We start from the raw sequence: 11,118 nt of genomic DNA on the forward strand, positions 1-11,118 counted from the left end.
CGTCGACCACGTCGGGGGGGGAAATTGCGGTCCTTGAAGAAGGAGGCCGTCTGGGTTGTGCGTTTTTGGAACTGGTCCTCCTGGGAGCAGATGCAGTGGGGTCGAAGGAATTGGGAGAATGGGATGGCGTTTTTACAGGGGGCAGGATGGGAGGAGGTGTAGTCCAGGTAGCTGTGGGAGTCGGTTGGTTTGTAGTAGATGTCCGTGTTGATATGGTCGCCTGAGATAGAAATAGAAAGGTTGAGGAAGGGGAGGGAGGAATCTGAGACTGTCCAGGTGAATTTGAGGTCGGGGTGGAAGGTGTTGGTGAAGTGGATGAACTGTTCAACCTCCTCGTGGGAGCACGAGGCGGCGCCGATACAGTCATCGGTGTAGCGGAGGAAAAGGTGGGGGGTGGTGCCAGTGTAGCTGCGGAAGATGAACTGTTCCACGTATCCTACGAAGAGGCAGGCATAGCTGGGACCCATGCGGGTGCCCATGGCTACTCCTTTCGTTTGGAGGAAGTGGGAGGATTGGAAAGAGAAGTTGTTCAGGGTGAGGACCAGTTCAGTCAGTTGAAGGAGGGTGTCAGTGGAAGGGTACTGGTCGGTACCCTTCCACTGACACCTGTTCACCAACACCTTCCACCCCGACCTCAAATTCACCCCGAAACGTCGATTCTCCTGTTCCCTGGATGCTGCCTGACCTGCTGTGCTTTTCCAGCAACACATTTTCAGCTCTGATCTCCAGCATCTGCAGACCTCACTTTCTCCTCCAAGTATTAGAAACCTATAGAAGTTAGGATTGCTCCTCCTGGACAGCAGAATGCTGAGGTAAGATTTGATTAAGGTTTTCAGTCTCATAAGTGGGCTGGAGCTGAGTAGATAGGGTGAAGTTGTTTCTACTTGTAAATGAAACAAGAACAAGAGGATACACATGTGACTCCAACACATTACCCAATACTGCAAATTGTTAAGGTATGAAATGGACTGCCTGGAAATGGTTCAGTTGAGACATTGAAGGGGGGCATTGGATGGTTATTTGGATAGTAATAGTGTGCAGGGATATGGGGATAAGGCAGGAGATAAGTAGTGAAGCATAGAGTTAGTGCAAGCAGAGTAGGCCAAATGGCCTCCGACTGCATCATAATAACTGTGATTCTGTGAACAACATAATATGTTGTGCATACACAAGAACGAGTGTGGCCTAATCCAGATGGAACCATACTTACACATTCACAACATATGTACTGTATATACATTCAAGTTATCATCAGAATTGATGTAAATATCATAAAACATGTTAACACTGCTTTGCTGCCAATTCATAAATTAAATTAAATAAGTTCAATAGACTTTGCATTTTTTAATGGAGACCTGCTCTTATTTCAGAGAAGGTTGATAAGCAGAAATTTTCCATTGAGCTAGGTGATTTGGTCAGTATATTAAGAAGCTGATAACAGTAACCATTATTGGGACAAAATTAGTTAAATACATGAATTATGAAACAGAGCAAGTCTGAGTTCAAACACTGCACCTTGAAAAAAATGTCATAAGAGAAGGATCAGATATATTAATGTAGCCTTGTTTACTTTTGACTTGCTTTTGCAATATCTACTTCTTTTAGATTAAACTCAAACAAATTTACTTTTCCATTATTGAATATGATTGGTGTTTATACATAATAACCATTTTATCACTCAGTGATTTTTTTCAATTCTTTTTGACCAAATTCCCTCATCTCGAATCTATTTCAAAAATACATTTACCTTACCTAACAGTAATCTTCCTCCTTTGTAGAGATGGATTGTCATTACTGCTTCAAATTTCTGTTCATTGATTAAGTCGGAAACTTGTGAAGATGATTTAAATTCGGCAATATCGTTCAGAATACATTCGTGGCCACTACTTTGTATATATTTGCTACAGGCAAGAAAGATAAAATAAAAATAAAACTTAAATTCTATCAAGTGTTAAGGCTATGTCTACTAATGCAAAGAACGCATCAATAAATTGCTTTGATTACATTTGTGCATCAAAACATCTTTCAGATTATAAAATATCAAGAAAATCTCAGGACATTCATTTACTGTGTGCTTTGTTTTATCATTTTTCTGCTTTTTGGTAAACCATTTCTCATTTCAGACTTTCTTTTTTCCATCATTTACTAACTTTTGCAGGTTTTAGTTTCTGTTTCCCTGCTTTTCGGTTCACATTTCCTTTTCAGGTCTATTTTCTGAATGTTATTTTCAGTTTCTTGTTTAATTCATTTCCTGGTTTTTGACTAACCATTTCCCTTTATGGACTGACCTTTCACATGCATTTTTTTTACTCTGATTAATTACATCACGTGGTTGAGGGGATCAGTTACCTAGGCAGCTGGTTTGCAATATAATGCATGGGATGAATTCATCGCACCTGATGAGGTTACCATGATAGACCTTCATTCTCAACCTCGCCTGAGAATGTGGCAACCCTCAGGTTAAACCACCACCAGTCATCTCTCTCTCTCTTGAGTGCTAGCAGCCTTATGGTCTGCTAGGACTATGGCAACTTCACCTTTTACTCTTTTTGTTGAAGATAATTCCCTATCCTGACAGATTTATTGGTTTGAACCAGTAAGCTTCAAATAATGTAAAACAAAAATAACATTCCTAATTAGGTAATTACTTTCATGACAGAAAATTGGGTCACAAAGGTTTATGAACCCTGCACCATCAAGCTCTTGACATTTGCTTTATTGGTGTTGGAAATATTTGAGGAGTAAGAATGGGAAGCAGTCTCTGCAGAATTCCTATCTTCTAACCAGCTTTAGTCACCACAATATTTCTGTGGCTGGTTCAGCAGCGTCTCTGGTCAATGCTGAACCATATCCCCACTGCCAAACATAATGCTGAAAATGGAGGATTAAACAATGGAAGCTATCGAAAGTTAAGAGATAATTCAACCCTTTCTTGTTGGATATGAGTACTGCTTGACACTTGTGTGAGATGATCATTACTTGCTACTTATCAATCCAAGCTCAAATGTTGTCCATGACTTGCTATATGTGGACATGTTGTCCATGACTTGCTATATGTGAACATGTTGTGCTTCATTAGCTGAGGACCGCACAATCATCAGCAAAATCTCCACTTCCAAAATAATAATTGAGGCAAGGTAATTGATGAAGCAATAGAAGGTGGTTGGGCACAAGATATTACTCCTGTCATGTTGTCCTGGAGCTGAGTGATTGGGTTCTAAGGAATTCCCATCTCAGGCGACTGACTGTGTGGAGTTTGCACATTCTCCCCATGTCTGCGTGGGTTACCTCCGGGTGCTCCGGTTTCTCCCACAGTCCAAAAATGTGCAGGTTAGGTGAATTGGCCATGCTAAATTGCCTGTAGTGTTAGGTGCAGGGGTAAATGTAGGGGAATGGGTCTGGGTGGGTTGCACTTTGGCGGGTCGGTGTGGACTTGTTGGGCCAAAGGGCCTGTTTCCATACTGTAAGTAATCTAGTCTAATCTAAATACAAACGTCATACGTGGCACTAAATTCCCTTGGTCCCATGTATGACTCCAAACCAGTTAAGAGTTTTCCATTGAACCCTGATTGACATAACTTTAACAGGGGTCCTTGATTCTAAACTTGGTAAAATGTTGCCTTGTTACCACTGTCATTGTACCTCCTGAACTCAGGTTTATTTTATACACCCTCTAACTAACAGTCAAACTAATGGAGGCAGTGGGTGAGTCTACTCCAAAAGACCTAAATCATCCTGGAATATCCCCCATTGATTAGTACAAATAGGAGAAAAGTCACTCCTGTCATTTGAATGGAAGGAAATAGTGAGGAGACACTTCGTCAATTTTAGGCTGGTTCTCTCCCAGGCTTGCTGCTGATAGGTTTACTACAAATGTCTATGAATGGAGCAGGTACCTAGATTAGTTAGTGCCAGCAGTTGCCAGGGGTTAGTACAGGGGGAGTTGTGTTCTGGGCTGGGGAATTAAGGTCCAGGGCAGAAGGTGGGGAAGAATGAAGACGGATAGAATCCCGACAGTGTGGCAAGTGTGGGGAGGCTGATGTCTGGAGGTGGGAGCTGCGGTGCTGAGAATGAGGAACAGGGCTTGAGGTCTGAGGGAAGAAGACCAAAACAAAGCCTGTCTCCAGGCATCTAAATCAGTGGCTTCTGAGGACATGCCACAACCCAAAGGACTAGCCACGTTACCATACATCAAGAACATTTCTGAACTGACAGCCAGACTACTACGAACACTAGGACTCATAACAGCACACAAACCAACAGCCACTCTCAGACAACAACTCACCAGGACAAAGGACCCGATACCCAGCATGAGCAAAACCAATGTAGTGTACAAAATCCCGTGCAAGGACTGCACAAAATACTACATAGGACAAACAGGAAGACAGCTAACGATCCGTATCCATGAACATTAACTAGCCACAAAACGACACAACCAGCTATCCTTAGTAGCCACACACACAGATGACAAGCAACATGAGTTCGACTGGGACAACACTACTATTATAGGACAAGCCAAACAGAGAACAGCCAGGGAATTCTTAGAGGCATGGCACTCATCCACAGATTCTAGCAACAAACACATTGACTTGGACCCAATATACCGGCCACTGCAGCGGACAGCTGGAACTGACAACCGGAAGCGGCAGAGACAAACCACTATAAATGCCAGAGGAAACATCACAGAAGCGCTTCACAGGAGGCTCCCAAGCACTGAGGATGTCACCTAAATAGGGGACGAAACATCTGCAACACAAATTCCCAGCTCGGCGAACAGAGCCACAACAAAAAGCACCCGAGCTACAAACCATCTCACAAAATTTATTGCTCATCCCTAGTCCCACTGCTCCTCGGATGCTGCCTGAACTGCTGTGCTCTTCCTGCACCACTACTCCAGAATCTGGTTTCCAGCATCTGCAGTCATTGTTTTTACCTTGGTGAAGCTCATGATGACCTATCTTCTTAAATTATTGCTGTCCACTTGCTGTAAGTACACCTGCAGGGCTATTAGGAAGGGAGTTCTAGGACTTTGCTTGAACTGAAGAAATTGCGATATAGTTCCAAATCAGGATGATGAGTGACTTAGAGGGAAACTGCAGTTTATGGCATTCACATGCATCTGCTGATATTGTCCTTCTCGATGATAGTAGTTGTGGGTTTGGAAAGTGCTCTCTAATGAGCCTTTATGAATCTTTGCAGTGCATCTTCAAGATTGTACAAGTTGGTTCTACTGTGTGTCAGTGATAGAGAGAGTGAACATTTATGGATGTAATGCCAATCAAGCAGGCTGCTTATTCGGGACATTGTCAAGCTTCTCGAGTGTTGTTGGAGAAGCACTCACCCAAAGGGGGACTATTCCATTACACTCCTGACTTGCTCCTTGTAGATGGTGGACTGACTTTGAAGAGTCAGGTGAGTTACTTAGCCCTTGACCTCTTGTCACCACGATATGTGTTAGGGATGCCCATAACTGAGTAGCACAAAATGGCTACTAGGGCTGCCAATAATGCTGACAGAAAAATTTCTCAAGGTTGCTGAATGTACAATCATTCTTGCAAGGACTTGGATGATAACACGTAACATTTGATAACAATAGCAGCACTGTACATAGCAGCTAACAAGTCAAGTTTGCAGAATTAGTCGTTGCAGAAAAATCCAAACCAGTTTCATACAGTAAAAACTGCCCCCCCACCTTATCATTGCATCTTTTGTATTCCATGTAATGAGAAATTTAAAACTTCCTTATCTAATTAATTGGCAATTAACATGGTGCAGAAAGATAAGAAAGTCTGTCCATCTTGGTGATTAGCAAGCTGAGAGCCAATTACAGATGGACAATAATAATCAAATGGGGACGTGTGCACACTGATCTTAAGTTGTATAAGTTAAGATGCTTTTTTTGTGTGCCTTTATTGCCTTTTTGCGGTATGCTCTACCTGAGCTCTAAATCGCAAATAAAGGTCATCTGAATTCGCCCCACGACTTGGACTCTCATTGAAAATATGATATCTAACAGTATGTAAATAGCTAATCCGAATAGTTTCTGGTCAATGGCAATCTCCAAGATGTTGACAGCAGGGGATTCAGTAATGGCAATGTCGTTGAATGTCAAGGATACTTGGTCAGATTCACTTGTTGGAGATGGTCATTGCCTGGCACTTGTGTGACACAAATGTTATTTGCCCCTTTTCAGCCCAAACCTGGATATTGTTAAGGTTTTTTCCTTGTTTGGACACGGACTGCTCAGTAGCTGAGAAGTCATGAATGGTGCTGAACATTGTGAAGTCATCTGTCAACATCCCCACTTCTGACATTATAATGGTGAGAAGGTAATTGTGGAAACAGCTGAAGATGGTTTGGCCTAGAACATTACATTGAGGAAAACCTGCACAGGTGACCTGGAGTGAAGATGACTGACCTTCAATAACTACAACCATCTTTTTTTTGTGCAAGGTATGACACAGAATCAGAGGACTGATTCCCATTGACTCCAGTTTTGCTAGGGCTCCTTCCTACCACATTTGGTCAAATATAGCCTTGATGACAAAAGCATACCCTCTCACCTCATCCCTAGAGTTCAGCCCTTTTGGTCATGTTTTGACCAAGGCCGTAATGATGTTACAAACTGAGTACCTTTGGCAGAATCCAAACTGAGTGGCAGCAGATTAATAGTGCATGATGGCACTGTTGATGACCCTTACATCTCTTTACAAACAACCTAGGCTAGACCGATGGAGAGCTGATCAGATAGATGAGTTTGACCTTTTTCATTGTTTACAGTACACACCTCAGCAACTCTTTAGATTGTCAGGTAGATACCAATACTTTAGTTGTACTGAATAGGTTGGCTAGAGACACAGCAATTCTGCAGCATAAGTCGACAGTACTGGAATACAATTGACTTCACTGTCATGTGCATCGAATGGGTGCAGTAAAAAGTTTGTAATTTCGCCTCTCAGCGCCATTTTAGGGTATAGGCTCAGAGGTACAGATATTTTAAGTGTTGTTAAAGAACTGAATAGGGGTAAAAAAGACCAGCATGGTAATACAGTCCATTAAAAAGTCAAGAATAAGAATAAAAAGTATAATTTAAATACTCGAGTTACAGTCCTTTGTCACTGAGTCAGTGCTTGCTAGGCTTCAGAACATGAGGTAACATGAGCCATTGCTGCATTCATGTTCTGGCCTCTGTCCAGGACTTGCACCTCCCACACGTCTCCAACTGACCTGGGCTTGCTCTGTTCTCGCGCTGGCTGCTCCCCCACCAGCCATGACTCTGCTCCCAGCTCAGCCCATACACGCTCCGCTCCCAACACAGCCCACACACGCTCCGCTCCCAGCTCAGCCCACACACGCTCCGCTCCCAGCTCAGCCCACACACGTTCCGCTCCCAGCTCAGCCCACACCCCCTCTGCTCCCAGCCCAGCCCACACACGCTCTGCTCCCAGCTCAGCCCACACACGCTCTGCTCCCAGCTCAGCCCACACACACTCTGCCCCCAACTCAGCCCACACATGCTCTGCCCCGCACCAGCAGCAACTTGGCTCCCAGCTGGGCCCGCAAACGTGCAGCTCTCACCCTGGCCATGACTCGGCTCCCAGCTCAGCCTGTGCATGTTCTGTTCTCACTCCAGGTGCAATTCAACTCCAGCTTGGCCTGTTCACACTCTGCTCCCACTTCAGCTGTGACCTGCTTCCGGCACTCGGCCTGTGTGTGCTCTGCTCTGGCTCCGGATGTGACTCGCTTCCAGCTCAGCCCTCACACACTCTGCTCCTGCTCCGGCCGTGACTCGCTTCCAGCTCAGTCCTCACACACTCTGCTCCTGCTCCGGCCGTGACTCAGCTTCTGACACTCGGCCCGCACACACTCTGCTCCTGCTCTGGCCGTGACTCAGCTTCCGACACTCGGCCCGCGCACACTCTGCTCCTGCTCCGGACGTGACTCGCTTCCAGCTCAGTCCTCACACACTCTGCTCCTGCTCTGGCCGTGACTCAGCTTCCGACACTCGGCCCGCGCACACTCTGCTCCTGCCGTGACCTGCTTCTGGCACCTTGCCCGCGCACGGTCTGCTCCTCCTTCAGCTGTGACTTGGCCTCCAACTTGGCCCATGCACACTCTGCTCCTGCTGTGACCCTGGTTCCAGCACGGCCCATGCATGCTCTAGCTGCAACTCGCTTCTGCCACTTGGCCCACGCATGCTCTGCTTCAGTGTTAGCTGTAACTCAGCTCCTGGATTGGTCTTGGAGTCTCTATTCTCCATTCCTCTCCAGGTAGGTTACTATTGCTGGAATGTCGTCAGGACCCATAAACTTTACAGTTTTCTGTTGCTTCAGTAAGCTCTCGATACCAGGTCAGCAAATTGAATTGCCTGATGACTGGCATCTTTAATGCTGGGGACCTCAGGAGGGGACTGAGATTGATTGTTGAAAATGCTTCATTCTTAGCTTTTGCACTAATAAACTCACCCCATCATTGAACATGGGGACTTATGTGGGGCCTCCTCATCCAGTGATTTATTTAATTACTGATCACCAATCATTTCTGGGTATGGCAAGACTGCAAGCTTAGATCTGATCCAACGCTTGCAGAATCCTTAGCTATGTCTTTGGAGTCATTCATGGTATGTTGAAATCACTGGCTGAGCCAGGAGTTATTGCCCATTCCTTATTGCCCTTGAGAAGGTGGTGTTGAGCTGATTTCTTGAACCACTGCAGTCTTGTGGTGTAGGTAGATCCAAAATGCCATTACGGTGAAAGTTGCAGGATTTTGACCCAGCGTTGTCATTGATCACCAACATGCTGTTTGGCATGCAGGTCCAGTGTTTAGCTTCATCAGGCTGACACCTCATTTTCCGCTTTCCTCAGTGTTACTCCTGGCTTGTTCTCTTGAACTGTTCATTGAACTGGGGTTGATCCCTTGACTTGATGGCAATGGCAGAGTGGGGAATATGCCAGGCCCTGATGTTACAGGTTATATTTGATTATAATTCTCCTGGTGCTAATCACCCAAAGTGCCTTGCGGCTGCTTGGTCTGGAATTGCTAGATTAGATTAGATTAGATTAGATTAGATTAGCCAGGCCCTGATGTTACAGGTTATATTTGATTATAATTCTCCTGGTGCTAATCACCCAAAGTGCCTTGCGGCTGCTTGGTCTGGAATTGCTAGATCTATTCAAAGTCTGTGCCATTAATCACAATGGATGGCATCCTCAATTTGAAGATGGGAATTTGTCTCCCCGAGGACTATGCGATCCAAACAATACAAAATACTTTTATTCCCACTACTCTACAAGTCCAAATACCATATATGTGAACATAAATAGAAGGCAATATTACCATGACTGCATTGTCTAACAAACAGGTTAGTGAGAATGTAAAAGTAGCTTCAAAAATAACCAAAACTATACTGAGGTTTGGAGTAGAGTGGTCCTAACAGAACCCAAGTCAGGCTTCAGTATTCAAGTTACTGATAAGTGCCATGTGATAGCACTGTTGATGGCATCGAACAAAGTTTTAATGATGGAAAATAGATTGATGGGATGATAATTGTCTGAATTGTATTTGTCCTGTTATTTGCAGACAAGATATGGCTGAACAAGTTGCATTTTCCTAGGTAGATGTCAGGATTGTACCTTTAGTGAGATAGCTTAGTCTGCAACGTGGTTTGTTCTTCAATTCATCAGCAGTAAAACCACATGGAGGCCCAAAGCCTCCACTGTATTGATTGAACTGAATGGCCTTAAGACTAGTTACTGTAATGGTAGGACTTGAAGAAGGTTGAGATGAATTGTCTTGAGGTTATGAAAGCTGCTATACAATTGAAAGTTCTACCTTTTATTTAAATTTACTGACATTACCAGTCTTCAAATGAACAAACATTTCTCTCATGGTGAACTACTAACGCGTCCTCATCTTGCCTTTCCTCTCCAGAGTATATGAATGTATTGTTGCCACTCTAGTCCAAGTGAACCCTTAACACCATGTTTTGAGATCTTTAATCAGGTCAGGTTTGCAATTTGGTCAGCTGTAATGCCCCATCCAACATGACTGACAAACATACATAATTATTCCTTGCCCTTCCTGATCAGTAATGTAATACTAAGTAAGTGCCACACTGCCGGACGGGTGTACTGAGGGAGCATTGTATTGTCAGAAGTGCAGTATATTGGGCATGTTGCACTGTCAGAATGGGAATATTGCAGGTGCACTGCACTGTTGGAAGGATAATAATAAGACTTGGGATTTGAATGACAATAGCCTTTGCTCTCCCAACATTTAACTAAAAGAAAATCCGACACTAACATCTCAAAAGAACTTAAAACATCTGTAGAGGGTTTCGTGGTTCAAAATCATGGGATCATTCACCAGGCAAGTTAGGTGGGATTGGTCGTATGATGCAAGCGGTAATATTTAAGGAAGTGATCAGAAATAGTCTCCTGTAAAGAGTTAAAAATCACACAACACCATATTATTGTTCAATAGGTTTATTTGGAAGTACATGCTTTCGGAGAGCTGCTCCTTCATTGTGGGCCAGGATCATGGGATACAGAACATATAGTAAAAGATCAAAGTGTCATACAACTGATGCAATATATCAGAGTCTTAGAGATGTACAGCATGGAAACAGACTTTTGGTCCAACCTGTCCATGCCGACCAGATATCCTAACCCAATCTAGTCCCACCTGCCAGCACCCGGCCCATATCCCTCCAAACCCTTTCTATTCATAGAACATAGAACAATACAGCACAGAACAGGCCCTTCGGCCCACGATGTTGTAAGTTGTGCCGAACTTCTAACCTAGATTAATTACCCATCCATGTACCTATCCAAATGCCGCTTAAAGGTCGCCAATGATTCCGACTCTACCACTCCCACGGGCAGCGCATTCATGCCCCCAACCACTCTCTGGGTAAAGAACCCACCCCTGACATCTCCCCTATACCTTCCACCCTTCACCTTAAATTTAGATTATTTAAATGGTTTTCATGATCGGTTGTTTGACAGCCACAAATAATGGTTGACTTTCTGAAGCTGTCAATCAGAGTCACCTTTACAGTTCACTGAGATAAAGGCAATAGTATGGGAGTTGAGAGTGTGGTGCTGGAAAAGCACAGTA

General features: G+C 44.1%; 1 protein-coding gene across 4 annotated transcripts in view; it reads right to left on the reverse strand.

Annotated features, from left to right (window-relative positions):
* The window catches only part of glt1d1 (glycosyltransferase 1 domain containing 1), a 98,025-nt gene that overhangs the window by 81,026 nt on the left and 5,881 nt on the right, over window positions 1-11,118 (reverse strand). For all 4 annotated transcript variants that reach the window (XM_043715785.1, XM_043715788.1, XM_043715786.1 and 1 more), the window contains exon 2: window positions 1,753-1,901. In XM_043715785.1, coding sequence (XP_043571720.1) covers window positions 1,753-1,901 — 149 coding nt within the window. The remainder of the gene's footprint in view (window positions 1-1,752; window positions 1,902-11,118) is intronic.

The sequence above is a fragment of the Chiloscyllium plagiosum genome, chromosome 25 (genome assembly GCF_004010195.1).
Source record: "Chiloscyllium plagiosum isolate BGI_BamShark_2017 chromosome 25, ASM401019v2, whole genome shotgun sequence".
Classification (NCBI taxonomy): domain Eukaryota; kingdom Metazoa; phylum Chordata; class Chondrichthyes; order Orectolobiformes; family Hemiscylliidae; genus Chiloscyllium; species Chiloscyllium plagiosum.